This window comes from Mobula birostris, chromosome 16 (genome assembly GCF_030028105.1).
Source record: "Mobula birostris isolate sMobBir1 chromosome 16, sMobBir1.hap1, whole genome shotgun sequence".
NCBI lineage: Eukaryota > Metazoa > Chordata > Chondrichthyes > Myliobatiformes > Myliobatidae > Mobula > Mobula birostris.
The window spans coordinates 25,017,316-25,043,686 of NC_092385.1; the positions used below are offsets into that span (position 1 = coordinate 25,017,316).

The 26,371-nt window shown below is 40.7% G+C and overlaps 1 protein-coding gene across 2 annotated transcripts in view; it reads right to left on the reverse strand.

Moving 5' to 3' along the window:
* dennd6aa (DENN/MADD domain containing 6Aa) overlaps positions 1 to 26,371 on the reverse strand; it is a 79,324-nt gene that overhangs the window by 14,024 nt on the left and 38,929 nt on the right. For both annotated transcript variants that reach the window (XM_072280449.1, XM_072280448.1), the window contains exons 6-14: positions 24,109 to 24,214; positions 22,177 to 22,256; positions 19,003 to 19,065; positions 14,237 to 14,292; positions 12,385 to 12,507; positions 8,180 to 8,275; positions 7,954 to 8,048; positions 6,086 to 6,151; positions 48 to 112 (exon numbers count right to left, since the gene is read on the reverse strand). In XM_072280449.1, coding sequence (XP_072136550.1) covers positions 48 to 112; positions 6,086 to 6,151; positions 7,954 to 8,048; positions 8,180 to 8,275; positions 12,385 to 12,507; positions 14,237 to 14,292; positions 19,003 to 19,065; positions 22,177 to 22,256; positions 24,109 to 24,214 — 750 coding nt within the window. The remainder of the gene's footprint in view (positions 1 to 47; positions 113 to 6,085; positions 6,152 to 7,953; positions 8,049 to 8,179; positions 8,276 to 12,384; positions 12,508 to 14,236; positions 14,293 to 19,002; positions 19,066 to 22,176; positions 22,257 to 24,108; positions 24,215 to 26,371) is intronic.

Here is a 26,371-nt window from a genome sequence, read left to right on the forward strand (position 1 = left end):
AAAAGTTACTAAGAAAAGTGACTGATTATTCACCATTTAAAGCCTACCTTCTGCAGTTGTTTTATTATATCCTCATCTCTGCTCAGATATGTTTTATAGGAAGTGTACACACCTGCAGAAAAAATATACAATATTGATATCAGAACTGTTATCTTGTCTGTATAAGATGATAACATGACTAGTAACAGTCAGTAATCAATTAGCCAATGAAGAATTGTGTGAACAAATTGCAAGTGCGAGTGTTCTGAACTGGCATCTAGCAAATCTCACCTGATCTTTCCTTGTCACACCCAGTCCATGAGCACAGACTTCCAGGCATGAGTAACTCCAAATGTTCAGCAAACAGAGAATTTTAAACCTGTCTATTATCAAATTCTCACATCACTCACAGATTCTGGAATAAACTAGTGTGTTAGCAATGCTACTAATATTTCAGACATTTAAATAAAGTATTAAATCAATATTGAAATATTAAAATTTAAAAACAGCAGATTCTGAAAATGTGCAACAAAAAAATTGCTTTAAGTCATCAGGTCAGGCAGAAGCTGTAGAGTGAGAAAGAAAGTCAATGTTTCAATATTAACTGTTTCTCTTCACAATGTGCTACCTGATCTCTGAGTATTGCCAGCACTTCATTTTTATGATTAAATATATATCTACATTTGTAATAGCACCGCTTGCCTAACTTTCCTCATTCACACTCAATAGTTGGTGGAAAGGTAAATATGATTTGGCACATGAAAACACTCTAGCTTTTATTTTCCTCATTACCTCCCCTTTCCAGTATACCTGACAGGGTGGCTCACTATATTAACCAAGAGCAGGATGAAATTCAGCAGCTTAAATTGGCAAAACTCCTCAACAATATTGAAAGCCAAGTGAGAAATGAATGATTTCTGCCTGGTGTTTCTGGGACTAAATTTTCAAATTTGATCTCATTTGCACTTATGCTCAAGATACTGGAAAATACAAGTTCTTCAATGCAAATCCACAGGCAAAGACAATGTTATAGGAAGTGACGGCTCGTTATCTCCAATTTGCTGATAACTGTTCTCAAGAAATCACAATCGCATCTAAAATGGAACAGCATTTTGCCTGCACTTACTGTGTTCGGTCTTCTATTCAACATCAAGAATTGGTGAACCACATACACCAGAAAAGTCTTACCTAGAGGCCATCATCCCAGTGAGCTTCTAAACCTTCCAGTTAGAGGACAGAGGTCAACTACCCTAGCAGCAAACAGTCATTGGTAGCTCAAATTTGATGAGATAAATGCCAGACTTGGCAAAGCAACAGTATCCTTCAGCAGCTCACATGCAAGTGTATAATACTTTGAGTGACATTGGCAAGGTCTTTTATCACAGGTTTTAGAAATCAAGAACTAGAGGAAAAAGTTTTAAATAAAGTCATTAGGGAGGTAATAGATTTGACATTGTGGCCCCTGCCCATACCCCACATGAGTCATCTGTTGTCAGTCCCCAACCAACACATATTCCACTCTCCCCTCCTACCCCTCCTCACAGTCCCCCACCCTGCTCTCAGGACTATACCCCTTCCCCACACGAAACCACCACGGTGGGCTTCACAGCTGAACAGGGGAGAAGACAGCTGAAACGTCTCAACCCAAGCAAGGCTGCAGGACCGGATGGTGTCAGTACCAGGGTGCTCAAAGCCTGTGCCCCTCAGCTATGTGGAGTACTTCACCATGTCTTCAACCTGGGCCTGAGGCTCCTGAGGGTTCCTGTGCTGTGGAAGACGTCCTGCCTCGTCCCTGTGCCGAAGACGCCACGCCCCAGCGGTCTCAATGACTACGGAGCGGTGGCATTGTCCTCCCACATCATGAAGACCATGGAGAGACTTGTTCTGGAGCTGCTCCAGCCTATGGTCAGGCCACACTTAGATCCCCTCCAGTTCACCTACCAGCCCCGACTAGGAGTTGAGGATACCATCGTCTATCTGCTGAACCGTGTCTACGCCCACCTGGACAAGCCAGCGAGCACTGTGAGGGTCATGTTTTTTGACTTCTCCAGTGTGTTCAACACCATCCGCCCTGCTCTGCTGGGGGAGAAGCTGACAGCGATGCAGGTGGATGCTCCCCTGGTGTCATGGATTCTTGATTACCTGACTGGCAGACCACAGTACGTGTGCTTGCAACACTGTGTGTACGACAGAGTGATCAACAGCACTGGGGCTCCACAGGGGACTGCCTTGTCTCCCTTTCTCTTCACCATTTACACCTCGGACGTCAACTACTGCACAGAGTCTTGTCATCTTCAGAAGTTTTCTGATGACTCTGCCATAGTTAGATGCATCAGCAAGGGAGATGAGGCTGAGTACAGGGCTACGGTAGGAAACTTTGTCACATGGTGTGAGCAGAATTATCTGCAGCTTAATGTGAAAAAGACTAAGGAGCTGGTGGTAGACCTGAGGAGACCTAAGGTACCGGTGACCCCTGTTTCCATCCAGGGGGTCAGTGTGGACATGGTGGAGGATTACAGACACCTGGGGATACGAATTGACAATAAACTGGACTGGTCAAAGAACACTGAGGCTGTCTACAAGAAGGGTCAGGGCTGTCTCTCTTTCCTGAGGAGACTGAGGTCCTTTAACATCTGCTGGACGATGCTGAGGATGTTCTACGAGTCTGTAGTGGCCAGTGCGATCATGTTTGCTGTTGTGTGCTGGGGCAGCAGGTTGAGGGTAGCAGACACCAACAGAATCAACAAGCTCATTCGTAAGGCCAGTGATGTTGTGGGGATGGAACTGGACTCTCCGACGGTGGTGTCTGAAAAGAGGATGCTGTCCAAGTTGCATGCCATCTTGGACAATGTCTCCCATCCACTACATAATGTACTGGGTGGGCACAGGAGTACATTCAGCCAGAGACTCATTCCACCGAGATGCAACACAGAGCGTCATAGGAAGTCATTCCTGCCTGTGGCCATCAAACTTTACAACTCCTCCCTTGGAGGGTCAGACACCCTGAGCCAATAGGCTGGTCCTGGACTTATTTCCTGGCATAATTTACATATTACTATTTAACTATTTATGGTTTTATTACTATTATTTATGGTGCAACTGTAACGAAAACCATTTCCCCCCAGGATCAATAAAGCATGACTATGACTAATAGGAAGACGTGAGGCAACGTTTTTGCTCTGTGTTCAGTATATAGAATAAATATAGGTGGCACGGTGGTGTAGTGGTTAGCACAATGCTTTACCGTACAGCCGGTCCAGGATCAATTCTCACCTCCGCTTGTAAGGATTTTGTACATTCTCCCCGTGATCGCATGGGTTTCTCCCCACAGTCCAAAGGCATACTGGTTGGTAGGTTGAAGGGCTGGAAGGGCCTATTCCATGCAGTATCTCAATTAAAAAAAACTCCAGAGGAAGTGGTTGAGGCAAGTGCATTAACAGTAATTTACTGGCCCTAGGGCAAGTCCATGGACAGGAAAGGCTTTGAGGAAAATGGACTGGTTTAGATGGGAATCTTGGTCAGCATCAGCCAGTTGGGCTGAAGGGTCTGCTTCAATGCTGTACATAGAGTGATGAGTCATCAAACAAAACTGTTGAGTTGCTAGCCCTGAGAAATGCATTAACAATAATTATATTTATGACATTCAATTAATCCTATATCTTATGATTTTATATTTATGACATTATTATAAAAGACGAAATACTTTCTTGTTAGCAGCCTGAGATAAATGATAAGGGTACAATAACAAGAGAAGGCCCTGCGCAAAAGGGTCGTTCATGAACAGACATCTCAATCTCGCAGATAAAGTGGGAAAACCATGTGATCAGAATTACCAAAGAAAACCTTATATGGGGAAGTTGAGGGAGAGAGCAGGAGAACTTTCAAGTCATCCTTGAAGTGTTCCAACACTGATCAAGAATCTTGGGGAGACCTTGTTCATAATTTCTCCTTGTGTAACTTCATAAAATTGGATCCATAGACGACGAGCAAAGGACAACTTAAGCTGAAGCTGCAAACATACCCCAACTGCAGCATGTCCACTGTAAATTATGCAACCCAAAGTAGATTCCCTTGGTCAGAATGCAAGGACAGATGGCAGCACAAACTGGCCTGCTAGGTCACTCATGCTCACAAGCATTCTGAAACAGCATCTAATGATCCGTGGCAAGTGATCTCGCAATGCACCAGATCAAAGCTCTGCAATCCGGTACATCTATTTATGAATGGCTGTAAACAATTAAGCAGCATATGGAAGGAACAGACTTCAAAAATACCCCACCACAGAGTGCAACATGTCAATGGAAAGAGGCCAAAACCACATACACCCAGAAGAACCAAAAAGATGATTCACGTCAGCTTTCTCGTGAGATCCCCATCAATACAGGGATCTCCCAGCAGCTAATTCAGTTCACTCCACCTGATTTCAAAGAACAGGTAAAGGTACTTGATACAGAAAAGGCTGGGGGACCAGACAACATCCCAGGTTAAGACCCAAGACCTACTACTAAGCTTAAGCACTACTAAGACTTGCACCCTAAAACAAGCTGCATCTCCAGTCAACTGTTCCAGTGCAGTTACAACACTGGTAGCTACATCACAATGTGCAAAATTGCCAGATTATTTCCAATTCACAAGTGTGAGCTGCCTGCAAAACATTGACGTATATCACGAGCTTGATGACTTCACTCACAACTGTGAACTCATTCCACAACGTATAGCCTCCATTTCAAGGACCCTACAACCCAAGTTCTCAGAATTATTTTGTTTCTTTGCACAATTAGTCCTCTTTTTTGCACACCGTCTTTATGTATAGTTTTTCATAAACTCCACCGTATTTCTTTGTTTCCTGTAAATACCTGCAAGGAAATGAATCTAAAGGTAGTATATGGTAACATATATGTACTTTGATAATAAATCTATTTTGACTTTGACAAATAGGAAATTATTATTTGTGTAATTGTGGCCTAGTCTATGTTTAATTATTGACAAAGTGGTAGAAGACACGGTTGATGAAGCTATCAGCAGTATTTGCATCAAGGCAGTATTTAAGGGAGTGTGACATCAAGGAATTCTGGTAAAACATCTCAGTGGTTGGAGTCATGCATCACACGAAGGACAGTTGTGGTTGTCATAGTCAGGATATCACGGCAGAAGTGTCTCAGGGAAGCGCCTTCAGATCAATCAGCTGTTTCATTAATGAACTTTGTTCCACAATATCAATGGAGGCAGAGGGAATGTTCAGTGATGACTGTAATGTTCAACACCATTAGCAACCTCTCATTACATGAACATGCAGCAAGACCTAAACATGGGCTTACACATAGCAAGTGAGATTCATGACACAGAGTGCCGGGTAATATTTATTTCCCAGAAGAGAGAATCAAATCATCATAATCTGTGGCATTACAAAGATCCCAAAGATCACTATTGATCAGAAACTCATCTCAGCTAGCAACTGAAATACCATGGCGACAAAAGCAAGTCAGAGAAAGTAAAATACGTCAAGAGACTCAATTCCTGACAACGTAATGTATTTCCATTACCTTCAGACCACAAGAGTGTGATTAAGTATTCTTCACTTGCTTGGACAAGAGCAGTCCGAATACCTCAAAATGACTAAGTTTCCATTAACCCTGCTGACACTCACTCCAAGCACTTCTGCTACACAGTGGCTTGAAAGTGCACCACACACATAATGAAGTGCAATATTTCACACAGGGCTATGCAGGTAGTACTCTCCAGTCCCGCCAAAGTACCAAGCTCTGCAGGCACGTGAGTACAGCACCACCTGCAGGTTCCCTACTACTACTCATACTCATCACTGGGCCTTCATTGTCACTGGGTCTAAAACCTGGAATTTCATGCTTGAACTGTCAACTTGAAGCACTGTATTCCTACTGGTGAAAGTACTTTCACAATGCTCTTAATCACCACCCACAAGGGCAAGTAAGAATGGGCAATAAATGTCAGCACTGCAAGTAACTCCCAGATTCCATAAACCAGACTACAATGTCACTACCATTTTTAAACTTGGAGCACGAATGACCAAACAAGTAATTGAGTTAACAATTGGTAACTCTCTAAACAAGTCAATGATATATAGTACCTGGCTTGGAATCCAAAGTCTTAAGATTTTTCAATTTCTTCACTTTGACCTGTTTTGGAACATCACCTACAACAGAAAGAAGATCAGATTAGTTCTATCAAGGGAATGGAAAGGTAATAAAGGGATGGTGAAAAGAAAGGAAGGGAAAATAGATTTAAAATAACATAAGAACATCCATTTTGTTTTCATCAAATACATTAAACTTTGACGCAGCAGCTCATGCACTTATCTTTTAAAGTTTTAATTCCAATTAGAAAGTGGAACATATTTAAACTGATAATAAATCATCTTTATTGCATTCTGTAACTGTGCTAATTGATTTTTGTTGAGTGAAAACTGGAAAGCTGAGAAGAAAGCACACCTGCATTCTGAAATGGAGCCTTTTTAAAACAGAACTATCTGGCTCAGATATACAGAGTGAGAATACTTAGTTCTGAATACTGGATAACTTATGAGAAAAAAACAAGTGGAAAACAGACTATATAGGATGTATGTACACAAAATTATTGGTCTCACCAAAATCATAAAATATAAAAAGCTATACTATGGGTATTGATCAGAAAGTTTTGCAACTTGTGAGAAAGGTGCCTCAGGCTGGGAGGTAATAGGTGAAATGCTGAAGGTGATGGAATCCGATAGGAGAGAAAGGTAGAGTATGGAATAAAGGGAAAAATATCAAGAGGGGAACTAGTGGGAGGTTGATGGGCAGAAGGAGAGGGTGGGGAGGGGAAGAGATATGGTGAAGGGAGCCAGATGGATCTGCAAGAGGAAAAAAGGGGAAAGGGACAGAGGGGGAACAGGTACCAAAAACTGGAGAATCCAACATTCATTCCGTCAGGCTGGAGACTACCAAAGCAGAATATGAAATGCCATTCCTCTAATTTGGGTTTAGCCCCGACTTGCAGTAGAGGAAGCAGAAGGCAGACATATTGGTGTGGAAATGTAAAGGAGAATTAAAAGAAAATAATTCAAGATAAAGAAAATTCAAGATTGTTTAATGTTATTTCTTGTATTCAAGTGTAAAGGAGAACAAAATAATTGTTACCCCAGATCTGATGCAGCACAAGAATAATAAAAACACAATAAATGTAAGTGCATAAGGTAGCTTATATACACAGATTGTATGTCCGTATGTGATGCTAGACTGAGCATATGTGATTGACAGGAAATAATAGAGCAGTGATGGAGTTAGTGGGTGATCAGCTTTACTGCACGGGGAAAGTAACTGGTTTCGAGTCTAGTGATTCTGGTGTGGATATTACATCGTCTCCTCTCTGATGGGAGTGGGACAAACAGATCATGAACAGGGTGGCTGGGATCCTTCATACTGCTAATGGCACTTTTGGCAACCACTATGGCAAAATAGTTAGCAACTGAGAGATCCAAACAACCATGGCAGATGGAGCAAAGTTACTCAGTGAAACAATCACCCAATCTGTGTTCAATTTCATTGGTGTAGAGGATGTGTCAACTGAAGGCTAGTTATTTCTCTATTTGGCAGCAGCGAGGAAGAAAAAGAACAAAAAACCTTTGAATATGGAACAGGTGAAAAAGAAGTCTATTTCATATCAGGCATAGCTCACAATCTTCTGATGGATAATTTAGACATGTCAGACACATGAAACAATTTAATTAGCTACCTATCAAGTTGGATGTATAAAATTCAATCCACTGGCTATGTAAAAAGCTGGCAATGGTTCAGTTGTTAAAAATAACATATTGACCAGAAGAGTAAAAAAATGGTGTAAGGAAAAATTAAATTTTAAAAAATAAACTGCTTAAAATTTAAAGGTAATGTTATTGAGGTTATTAATGAAAATGACATCTTAATTGAGATTGGCAAAGTTAAAATATCCCACCAAGCTTACCTGCTGGCTTCATGTCACCTATTCGGATAATGTGAGGCCAGTGTTGCAAAGTTTTGGCAAAGAAAGGGTTAGTCACTCCAAGAATAACAGATGGTCTATGTAAAGAGAAGAGCAAACAATAGAACAGAATTTTAATTAATTAAAAGCATTGGTATGCAACTTATTGGCATTGAACATTCATGCATTCAAATATTTATGTGGAAACTGAATAATAAAATTCACTCACGGGGCCTGTGTTCGCGTAGTGTATTCTTTGAATTCACTGTCATGGATAGTAAAGTATGGCCTGAAATCGCTACAGTATTTCAATGGGGAAACACAGCTATGAATATCAAAAGAGGAGATCATTAAGTAATCTCTCAGAAGAAAACTATTAGCATTGTGCAGAAGACAATTGAGATCACAACACTGTTGATCATTGCTGGAGAACTCTCTTAACCAAAGCAACTTGAGGCAGATCTAAATTAAATGTTTCTGCAGTATTTAAAAATAAAAAAAAAACTCCATTTGTCACTAATCTGAAGCCTCCAACTTTCTTCATCTATTGGAACGTAAAGAGTAAATATGCTAATGTGTGTGTTACTTTTGCACACTAATGTTACACTTTTAGATTGGCTGTTGTGTTCTGAACATAATAAACAAAGTAAAATACATTTGCAATTAAAACTGAAATAACAGAAAATGCTGAAGACATTCATCAGATTAAGCCTATTTATACTTCTGCGTACGGGCTACGCCGTAGGCCTGGTTTATACTTCTGCATAGCTCTACGCCGTAGCGAGCATGCGTTGTTGTGTCTGCGTCGCTCTGCAATTCACCGCTAAAATGCTAATTGGCGGTGGGGTTTCTGTGCCACTGTGTTGAGTTTCTTGGTGAGAGACATGGACGAGGAAATTTTCAAATATTTTCAGATGTCGGCAGGTAGATTTGACAGTTTGGTCCATCGTCTCCAACCATTTATTTTGCATCAGTGTACAGACATGGCGGAGAAAAGCAACCGGAAATGTGTAGGAGGAAATGCGATGCTACCAAGCGGACCAATCACAGATGTTGCGGTCTGAGTCGCCGCGATGCGTGTGTTACTTTTTTGGGGAGGTGCACATCATGCTGCGGCGTAGGGTCCGGCATAGAGTACGCGGTACCTATGGCGTAGATTTGACGCAGAAGTATAAATCAGGCTTTAGGCAGCATTTGTAAAATGAAAAACACACTTAGTGTTTCAGGTCTGAGACCCTTTTTCAGAATCTGGAAAAGAGATAAAGGAAATTAACGGAAAAGCTGGGGGTGGGGGGGGGGCGGGAGAATAAAAGTGACAAGGGATGTTATGATAAATTCAAACGGGTTAACATGCCAGTTAGAGACAGATTATGCTTTTTGGCTTGTGTTATGCGTTGCTAACAACAGGACTGTGGGATATGCTTAGTAGGTTAGGTTGTACTAAAGGAAAGGAAAAACTGAGCTAAAGATCACAGAGGGATAATTGTCAGAAATGGCCAATTCTGCTACAGACAGAAAGAGCAAGTTGATAAAAAGTTGGAGAATTTGATATGGAGTATGGAAGGCTGTGATGTGTCCAGATGGAAGACAAGTGCCATTTTCAAAGCTTGCATAGCACCTTAACATACAAACTTTTTGTGCATGGGGCACTGACAGTTAGGAGTTGAAGGAAAAAGTAGAAAGGTGACAGGCAACTGTACTTACTGCCCGTTATGTCGCTGGCATTTAGGGCAGCAGTGGAGGTCCCTCATCTCTGTCTGTCCTCGGTTATCTTTTCTATTGTGCCCCAAGATCAGCGTTCAGAGCATCCTTTTATGTGCCAGTAGCTTCCTCCCAGTGTTCACTACTGTCAGTCATGCAAGGCCTGGGGCCTGGGTGGAGACTCAGGAATACCGTTGCACACAGATATAGAATTCTTCATTGTTGTTTCTGTAACAAATTTTTGACCAGTCAGGGTTGTGAGCCCTGAGCTGAACCTCTGAACACGGAGGACCAGTGGACCACTCTTGGTCCAGCCTCTACCCTTTGACCTATTTGGCATGGGTGACCCCACCAAGAGCCAAAGCACAAGGCTCTGACTCCAGCCAACATAGCCCTCCAGGTCATTGAGGCACATAAGCCTCCAAATCCTATGACAAGGTTGTGGTCCTCTTGGAGGACACACAACTGGAAGACCGCTGACTTGTTTTCTCTTTCCTAGTTCTGAATAAGAGTTTCCGATCTGAAATGTTAACCATTTCCTTTTCCACTGATGTTCCCTGATCTTCTGAGAGTTTCCAACATTTTTGATTTTTATTCTGTATCAATTATTCTTTGGAGGAGCAGATTTAAGTTATTTTAGAAGCTTCAATCTGTATTTTTGAATGAAATTAATAACCATTTTATGTCTAGAACTTGCAAAAAGAAGTTCTGAAAGTTTTTCCTAATTTTACAAAAACAGCTTCTTAAATATGCTCAATTGTGTTCAGCTTCAGAGGCATAAAAGGCATGCATTATTCCATTCGCCACCAACACCCTGCAAATACTCTCATACAATCCACAAATCCTAAGTTACCAATTTCCCAAGTTAAAATACATAACAGAAACTATTTTAGCTTTAATTTTCACTTTGCTGATGTATGCACATGAACTACGAAGAACTTCTTGTGAAAGAAGCAGATTTATAGTATTGTCACTGTAGCATAGTGACAATACTATAACATAGAAAAACCTACGGCACAATACAGGCCCTTCGGCCCACAAAATTGCGACTGGAACTATATGTTGTGATTTAAGATTAGAATCAAATTAAAATCTCACTTGCGAGGTTGGTTATGACTAGACTGAACTCCTGCCTCAGCAAGGACCTGGACCCATTGCAATTTGCCAATTGCCACAATAGATCAAAGGCAGATGCAATCTCAATGACTCTCCACACGGCTTTAGACCACCTAGACAACGCAAAACCTACGTCAGGATGCTGTTCATCGACTATAGCTCAGCATTTAATACCATCATTCCCACAGTCCTGATTGAGAAGTTGCAGAACCTGGGCCTTTGTACCTCCCTCTGCAATTGGATCCTTGACTTCCAAACTGGAAGACAACCGACCGTGCAAATTGGTGATAACATATCCTTCTGGCCAACGATCAACACTGGGGTGTATGCTTAGCCGACTGCTCTACTCTCTGTACACACATGACCGTGTGGCTAGGCATAGCTCAAATACCATCTATAAATTTGCTGACAATACAACCATTGTTGGTAGAATCTCAGGTGGTGACGAGAGGGCGTACAGGAGTGAGATATTTCAACTAGTGGAATGGTGTCACAGCAACAACCTGGCACTCAACGTCAGTAAGATGAAAGAGCTGATTGTGGACTTTAGGAAGGGTAAGACAAAGGAACACATACTAATCCTCATACAGGGATCAGAAGTGGAGAGAGTGAGCAGCTTCAAGTTCCTGGGTGTCAAGATCTCTGAGGATCTAACCTGGTCCCAACATATCGATGTAGTTATAAAGAAGGCGAGATAGCAGCTGTACTTTATTAGGAGTTTGAAGAGATTTGGCATGTCAACAAATACACTCGAAAACTTCTATAGTTGTACTGTGGAGAGCATTCTAACAGGCTGCATCACTGTCTGGTATGGAGGGGCTACTGCACAGGACCAAAAGAAGCTGCAGAAGGTTGTAAATTTAGTTCGCTCTATCTTGGGCACTAGCACACAAAGTGCCCAGGACATCTTTAGGGAGCGGTGTCTCAGAAAGGCAGTGTCCATTATTAAGGACCTCCAGCACCCAGGGCATGCCCTTTTCTCACTGTTACCACCAGGTAAGAGGTAAGAAGCCTGAAGGGACACACTCAGCGATTCAGGAACAGCTTCTTCCCCTCTGCCATCCGATTCCTAAATGGATATTGAAGCTTTGGACACTACCTCACTTTTTTAAAAAACATACAGTATTTCTGTTTTTGCACATTTTTAAAACATACAGTATTTCTGTTTTTGCACATTTTTAAAATTTATTCAATATATATAATTGATTTACTTGTTTATTTATTATGTTTTTTTCTCTCAGCTCGATTATGTTTTGCATTGATAGATAAATTGCTGCCGCTAAGTTAACACATTTCATGTCACATGCTGGTGATAATAAACCTGATTCTGATTCTTAATATTAAGCACATTGCTGCAGGTGGTTATTAATATTTATAATATCTTCATGTACTCCACACATTAACAAGTGCTAGGAATTAATAAATTTTGACTGAAGGCTCTTAAAATTGTTTTTTTTTTCCAAAACAGAGTGTTGCAATATTACATGTGTAATGCTCTGTCAGAAGTAATGCAAAATGTTTATTAGAATGATTGTGGCTGAAACGGAAAAACAGCATATTACAGTGAAAAACTGATCTTTAATCTCCAAGATTTATTTACAAAATTTGTTACTTTACCAAACCAAGGCCAGAACCGTTTCAGATGACTCAGCAGGTGATGGTGCCATGACAACAAGAGGCTCCCCAAGTAGCACAAGCTCCCAAAGCATCTGAATGTGGAAAAATATTGGACAAAAACACCTGCAAATGAAGAAGATATATAATAATGTTTGATATTAATCTTCTGATGAAACTTCCAGCTTGATCCAAAGGGGGAGGCATAGTAGTGTAGCAGGTGGTGTTGCTGCCTCACAGATCCAGGGACTTGGGCTGGATCCTGATCTTAGTTACTGTGTGTGGTTTGCACATTCTTCACATGACCACCTGGGCTTTCTCCCACATCCCAAAAGTGTGTTGTTGAGTTAATTGACTGATGTAAATGGCTCCTTGCTATGGGCAAATGGCAAGAGGATCAAAGAGGAGTTTATAGACATTTGAAAGAATGAATTAAAAGGCTACAGGGGAGTAGGAGGAAGCAGCTCATGAGCTTGTTTTGTTGGGAACCAACAAGACCCCAAAGAGAAAATGGCCCGTGTCTAAGCAAAAAAAGGGTAGGTGGGCCAAACAAGGGAAGTTGGAAGAAAGTGACAAGATATCTTGGTTGAATAAAAATAATGAAATTGGAGAGAAAGTTTCCCTGTTTCATTGACATATACTTCATGCAGTTATTGCAAGAGAACTGCTGTAAAATACAAGAAACAATTTAATCAAATATTGGGAACACAGGAAAAAGAATGATAGAAGGGAAAAAAATCACTCGTTTGTTTCTCCCAGAAACAGACATACTAACTGTAATTTGAAACATAATCCTAGCTGAAATCAGTTAAGTCAACAAATTTAAGGAAACAAACCTTCATTTACATTGCTCAATACCATACCAAATGTATTTTTCTTGGGAGTTTGCAATGGTTTTAGCCATCACTTTTCCTCCCCCACCACCTCATTCTTCAGTCTTTAGCTCCTACTGGGTTTAATGAAAGACTACTTCCAAACAATGAGATTTTGGGACATCAGGTTTGATAAAATCTTAAAACCAAATATTATTTCCCAAATTAAATGTTGACTGGAGACATAAGAGACTGTGGTTGCTTGAATCTGAAGAAACAAACTATCTGCTGGACGAACTCAGTAGGTCAAGCAGCATCCACGGGGGAAAGGAACTATCCACATTACGGGTTGAGACCCTGTATCAGGACTGAGAACAGAGAGGTGACATGGCGATTAGAAACAAGGGAAAGGGGAAGAGTATTGAGAAATGAGAAAGGGAACTGAAGTGATTAGTGGACTGAGGAGGGGTGGAGCTGGGTGACAGCTGCAGCTGAATAATAGATAAATGTAGACGACACAGAAGAGCACATGAGAGAGGAGAGCAGGACCTGGAGGAAGCTGTACGGTAGGTGGAACCAGAACCATACAGGGAGGCATTCGAGAGTTCGAGATTGGGGTGGGGAAGAAGCCCATGAATGAACTGTGTGGATGGAACCAGGAAGGAGAGGGGTTTGAAGGTAGAAGGAGAAGGAAGAAGGTAGTGGAACAGGGGCAAAGAACCCACCAGAGGGGAGGTTCACTTGAAGTTAAACTCAATTGTTCATGCCACTGGGTAACCACCCTCTCCACCTCCCCAACCCCCCCGCATTCCATCTCCAACCTGGATACGAATGGCATAATAATCAGTAGGATTATATTCTTTTTTTTTGCAGATATCAGTCTCAACTAATGACTAACAGGTGCAAAGCTATATATATGGGATACTCTTAATGAGCAGAGTTCTGAAGATAATTCATTTGTCATTTTGATTATAAAATATAAACAAAGAGTGCTTTTCATTGGGGTTGTTCTCAGTGATCAAACTCTGTACTATTTACATTACCTGAACAAATCTACTTCATGGATTGTGGGAAGTGCAAAAGAGACCTGTGATTCCGTCTGAAAGAATAAAAAAAGTACTGTCAGTATAATTCATTGCATACTGCAAATTTGTACAATTATGGTGAGCTAACCGGGTCTGAACATACTCAATAATTGATCACTGATTTATAAAAAAAAAGGACATACAGTTTCAGTGAAATGCTTAATTCTTCCAAAGAAAACTGATTTATTTGAACAACATTTTTCTTGGAGTAACATGTTCCACAAACAGTAAACTTCTCTATGTCTTTACAATTCTTTTTCAGAAGTCATTGTAGTTCGAATCTCATCCACCACAAACAGATTTATCAATGAAATTCATTGATGCAGACATTTACATCAACAGAGCTGTCACAGTGATTGTTATTTATCCGTCCTCATGTTTCTATAAAAATACTGATTTAGTTGCCTTGTTGCACTCTTGCTCCCCTGACCTGAAACATCTCATGATTAAGTACCAACCATTCTCCTCCATGTTCCTCACTGCAGTTTACATACTGCCAAAAGCCAACCTTAATGAGACACTTGAGATATTGAATGCTGCCATCGCCAAACGAGAAGCCCACCCCAATGAACTTCAAATCATAGTCAGTGACTCCAACCAAACTTGTTTGAAGAAATCTTGGCCTAATTATCATCAGCATATAACCTGCAGCACCAGAGGTCTCAACACACTTGCCACTGTTATACTACAATGAGGAATGACTACCATTTTATCCTGGACAGCACTTCAGGAAGTCTTGGCTGTTCTTTTCCTACCTGCATACAGGAAGAGGCTAAAGAGCAAGGCTCCAAAGATAAGAAAAACAAAGAGGGGTCATGGGACCCAGAGGAGTAGCTACAGGATTGCTTTGAGTCGGGGGACTCGGGTGTGTTCAAGGACTCATCAAAGGATTTAAATGAAATACCAAGGTTGTCATGGACTTTATAAAAACAGTCACAGATGAATGTGTCCCCACAAAATCATTCACAGTCTTCCCAAACCCGAAGCCCTGGATTAACTATAAGATTCACAATCTGCTGAGGGCTAGATCAATGGCACACAGATCTGGCGACCAAGTAAAATACAAAAGGTCCAGGTACCATCTCCGGAAAGCTATCTCACATGCGGTGACAATTCCAGACCATACCAGAATCACAGAAAGATGCTCAACAGCTGTGGCGGGGCTTGAATACTTTTCCCTTCTACAAAGTGAAACCAAGCAACATAGGTGACAAAAGGCTTCAAACCCAGATAAGCTCAATGCCTTCTATACTCACTTTGACTGTCAAACTCCCACAGCCCATTATGAGCCTTTGATTTCAGTGTCTGAGGCCAACAAGAGAGCATCCTTCAGGAGGGTGAACACACAGAAAGCATCTGGCCCAGATGGGGCACTTGGCTGAGTATTGAATATCTGTGCTGATCAACTGGCTGGAATGTTCACTAATATCTTTAACCTCTCAATTCAGCAGTCTGAGATACTCACCTGCTTCAATTGTACTGGTGCCCACAAAAAATGTGGTAACCTGCCTCAATGACTATTGTTCAGTAGCACTTACGTTCACAATGATGAAGTGCTTTGAGAGGTTGGTGATGAAACATATCTGCTGCCTGGGAAGCGACTTGGATCTGTTCCAATTTGCTGACCGTCTCAACAGGTCCACAGCAGACGCCATTCCATTGGCTCTTCACTCACCTCTGGAACATCTGGACAGCAAAGGTGCATACATCAAGATGCTCCTTATTGATCACAACTCAGCATTCAATACCATCATCCCCTCAAAGCTAATCAATAAGCTTCAAGACCTTGGCCTCAATACCTCCTTGTGCAGTAGGATCCTTGATTTCCTCACTTGCAGAGCCCTGTCAATTTGGATTGTCAAAAACATCTCCGCAATCTCCACCAGCACAGATGCACCACAAGGCTGTGTGCTTAGACTCCTGCTCTACTTGCTTTATACTTATGACTGTGCGGCTAAGCACAGCTCCAATGCCATACTTAAATTTGCTGCCAACGCCGCTGTTGTAGGTCGAATCAAAGGTGGTGACAAATCAGCATACAGGAAGAGTGGTGTCACAACAGTAACAACTTCTCACTGAAAGTCAGCAACACCAAGGAACTGATTATTGACTTAAAGGGGAGGAAACTGGAAGTCCATGAGCCAGTCCTCATCGCGGGATGAGAGGTGGAGAGGGCCAGCAACTTTGAATTCCTTGGTGTTATCATTCCAGAGGACCTGTCCTGAGCCCAGCATGTAAGAGCCATTATGAAGAAAGAATGCCAGCACCTCTACTTCCTCACAAATTTGCGAAGATTCGGCATAACGTCTAAAACTCTGACAAACTTCTATAGATGTGTCATGGAGAGTATATTGTCTATCATGGGTAAAGCTCTTCCAACTATTGAGCACACCTATACGGAGTGCTGTGGTAGGAAGACAGCATCTATCATCAAGGACTTCCCACAATTCAGGCCATGCTCAATGCTGCCATTAAGAGGAAGGTACAGGAGCCTCAGGACGCACACCAGCAGATTCAGTAAGTATTACCCCTCAACCATCAGACTCTTGAACCAGAAGGATTTACTTCCCTCACCCCAACACTGAACTGTTCCCACAACTTATGGGTTCACTTTCAAGAATTCTGCAATTCATTTTCTCAATATTTCTTCTTAATTTTTATTATTATTTTCTTTTGTATTTGCAGAGTTTGTTGCATTTTGCACATTGCTCTGTCCTGTTGGGTGTGCTCTTTTATCGATTCTAGTGTGTTTCTTAGATTTACTGTGTATCCCCGCAAGAAAATGAACCTCAAGGTTGTATGTGGTGACATATGTGTGCTTTGGTAATAAATTTACTATGTACTTTAGGATATGAACTTAGTTTAATCTAAAATCAATGAAAGATAAAAGTCCTGTCAGTCTGAACACATGCTATAATAGAATTAACCCTGCTGACATTCTGTGCCTTCTTAATTTGATGTAAATTTTATATGAGGGGTTACAATTACTGTGTACAAATAACAAAATGTAATACTTATTGGATTCAATTAATTTCCCAAAGCTGTTTGACTAATTCCAATTCCTGCCTATGTTTACTGAAGTACAGTATGTGAAATGGGGAAGTAGTTCAGATGCTACTACAAGTTGTGTCAGGGTGTAAGAGAAGTAAGAAAACTGATCAGGTTTTCTACTCTTTTACATGGTCCAATGGCTCCAAATGGAAATTTGTGGACATGGCAACCAAGACAACAACAGATGCATGGTTCTGATATCCCTCAAGTTTTGAATAGCTTGGTAACAAATGTACAAAATGCTGGGATACAACATGTGTGTAAAATTATACCTCAAAGTATCAAAGGGGTAGAAACTGGCAGAGTAGCCCAACCTACATAGATATTCATACTCGTTGTAAGTACACGAAACCACTCTCTATAAATACCAAAGATGTCAAGGCTGAAATGAAATGGGGAACCTAAAGATTTAACATCTGTTTAGGAACAGCTTGGTGAAATTTGTCATGGATGAGTGAGAATTCTTATACAATTTTTATTGTGACCATCATATCCAAGAAAACAAAGTGATGCAGAAAACAATTAACAAATGAATCACAAAGTGCACGTTTCAATTCTAATACAGCAAAAGAAAAGGCAGTAGGAAATGGTTTCAAATCTTATCGAGAAGTTCCAGGGTCACCAAAAGGTGCTAATGGCGTATTTAAATGTATGATCACTATACATTAAGAACTGAAAGTACTGCAGGCCTCTCCCACCAGTGACTTGCTCGCTGGCAGAGGAAATGAAGGAGTTGTGCATTGTGCTGCTGCCTGAGTCAAAGGCATGCAGTCTAATAGCGAGAGACCATCTTGGTGCTTGCTTTTCTTGTGATCGCAAGATCCTTTTGGACATTGTTAACGTGGTATGCCGCAAGTTTGATTCTCTGATTTGTTGGCGGTGAGAAGGGGCGGTTGGCGGAGGAGCTGTGTGGCCTTGGTTGCAGCAAGGCATAGGCCTCAAGCCACGGTGTTGCGTGCTTACAACCGCCAGGATAGAGGCGGAAGACAAGCTCTGTTGTGGTTGACTGCAGGTCTCGGCAGCATTCAGTGGACTCAGGGCCTCAAGCTGTGGTGTTTGCCTGTTTACAGCCACCAGGAGAGAAGTGTCAGAGCCGGTGCGCTCCACTGGGGGGCAGTGTGGCACAACATCCAGGCAGCAGTCGGTGTTGCCCTGCCAGTGTTTGCTCAGCAGAAGACAAGCTCTGTCATGGTCATCAGCAGATTTCTGCAGCATTAGATGGCTCTGGACTCTTTAATTGTGTGGCTGTACCTTTCTATCTTGCACATGCTATGTGTGCTTTGTGCTATGTGTGACTGATGGTACTGTGTTTTGCACCACGGCCCTGGAGTAACACTGTCTCGTATGGCTGTATTCATGAGTATTCATGTATGGTTGAATGACAATTAAGCTTGAATTGAATTAAGTTGAATTGAGAAAAATGAAAGGTGGCAAAAACTGGCCAGAGTTTAACCATCCAAAGTACATCAAAATACTGTAATTATGTGATGCTGCTTCAAGTGCAACTATTTATGCAACTGTAAATATTGCAGATAGCCTACTCATCTCTTTTAAAAAGAAGTCACATCAAGGAAAGTTCCCAGTTGCAAAGAATGGTCATTCTTTGTAAGTACTTATAATAAAAAAACTATAGCAATACTCAAAAATACATACTTTTCACAAATGACCCTTACCTCTTCTCCAGATTGTATAATTTGTGTTGCACCAGGTTTGTCTTGCTTAGTAGGGATCCTAACCTATTATACGTTGGACAAAAACAGAATTCCTTGGTGATTGGATTGTAAGACTACATAACTTAGTTTATAATGATCTGGATTTCCCTGCAGAACTAGCAACAATTCCCTTTAATTCTCATGAAACTTACAACGTGAGTGAACGTGGATGACCAGAACCTCCCAAGATGAGCTCATTAGTAACTTATTAATTAAATGAATACTTTGCAGCAAATTAAAGGATTTTATAGTTGGAGGATTTAGTGAAGGGGAAGGTCTCCATAATAATTAAGAAAAGGTATTAACGACTTTACAGGCTTAAGGGTGACTAATTTCCTGGCTGCTTTGGGAGGTAAGAGAAGAGATTGCTGGGACTTTTGTCCGAGATTTTTATATCTTTGCTGGCCACAAGCAAAATACCAGATGCTTGGAGGGTGGCAAATGTGGTCTAAAGGCAGCTTGGTAAAACATGCTATTACAGACTTGTGAGCCAAACATCAGTAATAAGGACAGGATAAATTATGGATGTAATGCTGAGGCTTTAAAAGACACTGGAAAAAACATGTTAAAAAACATCAGCCCACATTTGGAATGTTGTGAGCAGTTTGGGCGCCTTAGCTATGAAAGGATGTGCTGGTATTGAAGCGGGTCTAGAGGAGAATGAAAGAGTTAACACCTAAGAGAATGGTGGAACTCATTGTTGACAGCATTTAAGTATCCAGACAAGCACTTGAATTGCCAGGGCATAGAAGATTATGGGCCAAATGCTAGAAGTTTCGATAAATATGGTTGGGCACCCATTATTTGACGTGTATGGGGTATGCCAATTGGTCTAATTTCACATTATATGGCTCTATAACTATGAGAAATTTCTCTTTTCAGGATGTGGTAGCTCTTTGGGATTTTCAGCACTAGAGACAGGGGAGGTAGATTCATCAAATATATTTAAAGTAGCAGTTGATCAACATTTATACAATTAGTAAGTCAAAGAGTATGAGAAGAATTGAATTGAATTGACTTTATTAATTACATCCTTCATATACATGAGAAGTAAATATCTTTATGTTATGTCTCCGTCTAAATGTGCAATGTGCAACTTATAGTAATTTATAATAGGAAAGTGAATTTGCAGCCATGATCATACTGAATGGCAGAACAGATTCAAAAAGTCAAGTGACCTCTTATTTCCTATACTCCTTTCTAGGTAGCCATATCAATCACCACATCATAGGAACCAGACACAATAAGCTGATTGAGGCTTTAACAATATTCTAAATGACGACATCTTATTCAATATTAGAATACTTGAGAAATAACAGATAACTACAGTATTTTTTATTTATAGGCTTGCCATAGCTGTTGTGAAAATTCACAAAGGCAAAAAATAATCTTTCTCAAACTATAGTTGAGCACTATACATAAAAACATTAATCACTATATGTAAAAGCATTACATATGTAAAAACAATCCACATTTATATCAAAACATTTAGAAAATTTATAGGACCTGAGTGTGTCCCATTTATCAACATAAACTTATAGACCATACCATTAATAAGAGTAAGTTGTGAAAAACAATAGCCTTGGTAATGATCCCAATGAAGTGCTTTGAGAAGACAGTTATGGATTGCAGTAAATCCCATCTTGCTGCTGTATTGGACCCTTTCCAGTTCACTTATTGCTCAAATTGGTCCACTGATGCTGTAGCCTCTGCACTCCATTCCCTAACTATTCCACCTGGAAAACGGTGTGCCATACACCAGGAAGCTGTGGGGGAGCATCTCTCACCACAGTCTCCTCAGGAGGTGGAGACGCTGCTGTGCTTTCTTCGTGGTGTGGAGGGATCAAGTGAGATGTACGTACAATGAGGAGTGGTCAGCTTGCATCTTCTTAAAATCCACAAGCAGCTCTTTGGTTTTGTCAACGTTGAGACTCAAGCTGTGCTTGCACCATTCTACCAGCTGCTCTATCTGCTCTCTGTAAGTCAGCTTGTCATTATTGCTGACGAGGCCAACTAGTGCTGTGTCATCAATGAATTAGATGATTCCGTTTGAACTGAATCTAGTAATGCTGTCACGCGCCAGTAGCACGAACAGCAGCAGACTGAGCACACTGTACATACACAGCTCCTCCAAGGAGGGGGTTGTCAGCACCAGGTTTCTAGGAGTGCATGTAACCGGTGATCTCACCTGATCCCTCCACACCACCAAGAAAGCACAGTGCCAGTTTTCAGCGTGATGGAGCTGGAGACATTTCTGCCGATGTGGACTGATTGTGGCCTTCCTGTCAGGAAGCCCAGGATGGAGTTACAGAAAGAGGTGATGAGACCCAAACAACAGGAATTCTGCAGATGCTGGAAATTCAAGCAACACACATCAAAGTTGCTGGTGAACGCAGCAGACCAGGCAGCATCTGTAGGAAGAGGCGCAGTCGACGTTTCAGGCTGAGACCCTTCGTCAGGACTAACTGAAGGAAGAGTGAGTAAGGGATTTGAAAGTTGGAGGGGGAGGGGGAGATCCAAAATGATAGGAGAAGACAGGAGGAGGAGGGATGGAGCCAAGAGCTGGACAGGTGATTGGCAAAAGGGGATATGAGAGGATATGAGACCCAAAGATGATCTGTATTATCTAATCATGATACAATCATACCTGAGATTGTAATTTCCAATCATCATTTTGAATTAGCAGTACAGTAACCTACTCCGGTCCACAAGAACAATTTTTAACTAGAATGGGTCCTTCATACATGCAGGGAAGTAATTCGCTGAGTACATCCTTCATTCTCTTCAAGATTGTCAACAGTTGAAAACAAATCAGATTAGATTTGTTTTCGCTCCTCTTTTTATGTTCCTCCTTCTATCTATATATTGACTGAAGACAACATAATGGAATTTACCAAAAAAAGGGAAGTAGTTGACAACATCTATAGTTGAGGGGTTAATTACAGTATTTATCCATTGACATTAGCACTGTTCATACTCACAACAAAGTCAAAAATACTTACAGATGAGACTATTACGAATTTAAATACCCATCAGAAGCTGAACAATTTAATTGAATTGGAGCCCTTATGAAATTTCACTTAATATTTATGGAACTAATCCATGCTTAATGCTAAATAGTTTGCGAAAAAGTACCTTTATAACAATCCCCATTGTGGGAAGATTTAATGTTCTTCCTGGGATAGGCGCAGGCCAATGATCCAGATCATGGCAAGCTGGAAAAAAAGCGAAGTTATATTATTGGTTTATCATTGTAACAGAGGTTGCATCCACATTTCAATATTAATAGTACAAAACAAAATGATATATTACTGTATTAGACCAAATGCAGATATGTTTCCGTTTATTGTTAATTACCAGTTGCAAAAATAGATTGTTCTTGCCAAACCACTTGTCCAATACATGCCACTATCATAATTAACAAGTGTGTTGACAATGTGAATCCTTATGGGAGATATTCTGGATAGTTGGCATTTGGGGACAGTGAAAGCATAGAATAAAATTTCTTGAATTTAGATGCAGGATCAAAGGATGTAATTTATGGGAAATCAGGTATTTTCCATCAGGAGTGAAAGGAAGTTAAGCCATGAGCACCATTCTCCTGAATCTCCCGGAAACCATTGACAGAGAAATGAAAACATGAGGAAATCTGCAGATGGTGGAAATTCAAGCAACACACACAAAAAATGCTGGTGAACGCAGCAGGCCAGGCAGCATCTATAGGAAGAGGTACTGTCGATGTTTCGGGCTGAGACCTTTCGTCAGGACTCACGAACGAGTCCTGACGAAGGGTCTCAGCCCGAAACGTCGACTGTACCTCTTCCTATAGATGTTGCCTGGCCTGCTGCGTTCACCAGCATTTTTTGTGTGATGACAGAGAAATGACCAGTGTTTGGTACTGAATTGTGGAGAATGCAAAAAGAGAACGCGTTTTTCTTCCTTTTAAGCCAATTTACTCTTATAGTATTGTGTCCATTTACTCTTACAGTATTGTGTTTCTTATGCTCCAAGCAGATACTGATTAGACTAAGCCTAATACAACAATAATACATTTTATTAATTATCAGTGGAGCACTTGGCTGCTTTAGCTCTGGAAATTGCTCAGTTTGCTATACCAGCTGATTCACTGTCAAGATGTTCCTAAAACATCATGTTATTAAATTTTATTTGGCTCATTATCAATTTTTAATGGCACCTCAGTGAACTGCAGATATCCCACCCTGCAAAAACTCATTTCAGGGAGGTAGCACCATCAATCTGCAGGAGACTTCTGGGAGAGGTGGGATGTCTGCAATAGAGTAGCTCCTTAGCAGCTGGCCAGCTAGTTTAAATAACGTTAGCTATGCTAGTGAACGAATGACAACTGTTAAACTCACCTCAACATGTCTTTTACAGTCTTAACCCACCATGGGCAATAGAAAAGCCATTGTTGCAAACAGTGCTCTCATTATTTTGACCTCTATTATGCAGGGGTACACTTTAGTGTAGTCTGGGGTAACGTACGTTTTTTTTTGAACACTCTCATTATTTTGACCTCTATTATGCAGGGGTACACTTTAGTGTAGTCTGGGGTAACGTACGTTTTATTTTTTTTTGAACACTCTGCAATGGCGCGCTCTCGCTCGCGTTCTCTCTCTCTCGTGGTCACTCACGCGCTCTCAAGCGCTCTCGCTTGCTTTCTCTCTCGCTCGCCTTCGCTCTCGCTTGCTTTCCCTCTCGCACTCTCTCTTGCTTTTCTCTCGCTCACTCAAAAAAATTGATTTCCGTGATATTGTATATAATTTGCGGGCATCAGGGAGCCACTATTAATATGCGGGAGACTCCCAGAAGTTCCGGGAGAAGTGGGATGTCTGGAACTGCCTTTGGATATTTTACTGCGCTGACTACATGGTAATCAAAATAAACTTCCCTATTTTGTTGTAGTATTTTTTTCACCAGTTCTGCTCCTCTGTGAATTAACTAGTTTACAAGTCATTGCTACATACAGTAATAGGTAAAACTAACTGAGCAGCTCAGCAAGCTTATCCCCAGATATATTGCAATGTGTAAACAAATCACAATTCTCACCAGCTTCCAGAAAAGGCTCATTTTTGTCAAAATATTCTGGTGCAATGAACTTCAACAGGAAATGGAAAAAGTTAACATATGGAAGTTTACTGATCAGAACTAGTGACTGCAAGAGAGAGAGAGAAAAAAACATTGTTAGTGAAAATAGATCATTGTGTTTTCTCCAAAACTTTAAAATGTAGATAAAAGTATACATTAATTTTCAAATTAACATTCAAGTTAGTAAATACAAAAATGCACAGTATTCTTGGGTCAAGTGTCATCTGTGTTAATGCTCTGCACACCAACCAGCCTCCAGGAGGTATGCAAGAATCACTTTTAAATACAAGGCCCAAAAAGGAAGCAATCCATTTTCTTAAAATGCAATCTTCCTTAAACAAACAACAATAAAAATAATGTTTATTTAATTGCATTAGACATTTTTAAAAAATCATTAAAGTATTACTAAAAAACTACGCCTTGAGAAATGGAATGTAAAACCTGCTCTGTAACTCCCTAACTTGTCACAGCTTGCAGTGAGAAACCACCTACATTCAGAATCAGAATCAAAGTCAGGTTTAGTATCACTGGCATATGTCATGAAATTTGTTGTTTTGAGGCAACAGTGCATTGCAATACATAATTTAAAAAACTATAAATTACATTAATAAATAAATATATATGTATAAAATTGAGTAAAGAGTGACATAGTGTTCATGGGTTCATTGTCCATTCAGAAATCTGATGGCGAAGAGGAAGAAGCTGTTCCTGAAAGGCTGAGCATCTGTCTTCAGGGTCCTGTACCTCCTCGATGGTAGCAGGGAGACGAGGGCATGTCCTGGGTGATGGGGGATCCTTAATGATGGATGCCACCTTCTTGAGGCATCGCCTTTTGAAGGTGTCCTCCATGCTGGGGTGGCCAGTGCCCATGATGGAGTGGCTGTGGTTATAACTTTCTACAGCTTCTTACGATCAATAATAGAAAGAACATTTTCAATTAGCAGCATGGGCTAGGCATTGGTTGAAAAAGAAAACAAAGAATGGAACTAGTATGGATACAGAGGGATTGGATTTTGGGCCAATGCACATGGCTTTGAAAAAAATATTCAGCTCCCACAACTATTTTCCATTTTACCGACTCACTTTCTAAATTTTAAATATATTGAAGTAGGATTTTTGAGCTAATCTACAGAACATTGTGTGTCATGTCAAATCAAAAACTTACCAAAAATTTACTAAAAATTAAAAACCAAAATTGTGAGGCTGAAAAAAATTAATTCCCCTTATAATTACCATGCTAACTTTCTTCAGGTGCAATACTGTATATTACTTTACCAACTCAACCAACTTGTTGACATAGAAAATTGGAACATCATCCGAATAAACAAACCCTCTCTCTGTAAGACTCAACAGTATAGTAGATTTTCAACAGACCAAACTAAAATGAAGACAAAAGAGCATTCAAGCTAAGTCAGGGAAATGATAATAGAGAAGTGCAAATCTGGGGAAGTGTACAAAGCCATCTCAAAGACACTGACCGTACTTCAGAACTCAGTGCAGTCCATTGTGAAAAAGTGAAAAAAATATGAAACCACAGCCATACTGCCTAGGTCAAGTCGACCATCTAAACTTAGTCACCCGAATGGCACTTTTAAGAGAGGCTACTGTGACACCAGTCACTCTGACTGAGCTGCAGAAGTCAGTGGCTGCAAATAGAGATGCTGTTCATAACTCCACAATCTCGAAGGCCTTGCACATAAATGGTATTTACGTAAGAATGACAAGGAAGAAGCCCTGGCTAAAAACATATCCTTGTCTGTAAAGACTTTGCAAAGTGTCACTTAGAAGATATTATAAAGATGTGGAAGAAGGTCTTGTGGTCAGATGACACTAAAGTGGAACTTTTTGGCCTCAACGCTAACTAGTACATGAGGTGTAAATCTAACATTGCACATCAGGCGTGTAACACCATCCCTACTGTAAAGTATGGTGGAGGTAGCATTATGCTATGGGGATGCTTTCAGCAGCAGGGACTGTAAATCTGGTCAGGATTGATGGGAAGATGAATGCTGATAAATACAGAGAGAGCCTAGATAAAAACCTAATAGCCTCTGCCAGAAAGCTTAAACTGGGGAGAAAGTTTGTCTTTCAGCAGGACATCAACCCAAAACATACTGCCAGAGCAACTATGGAGTCACTTCAAATGAAAAATATAGATGTCTTTGAGTGACTCAGTCAGAGTCATGACCTTAACCTGATTGAACAGGAAAGGAACAACCCGTTC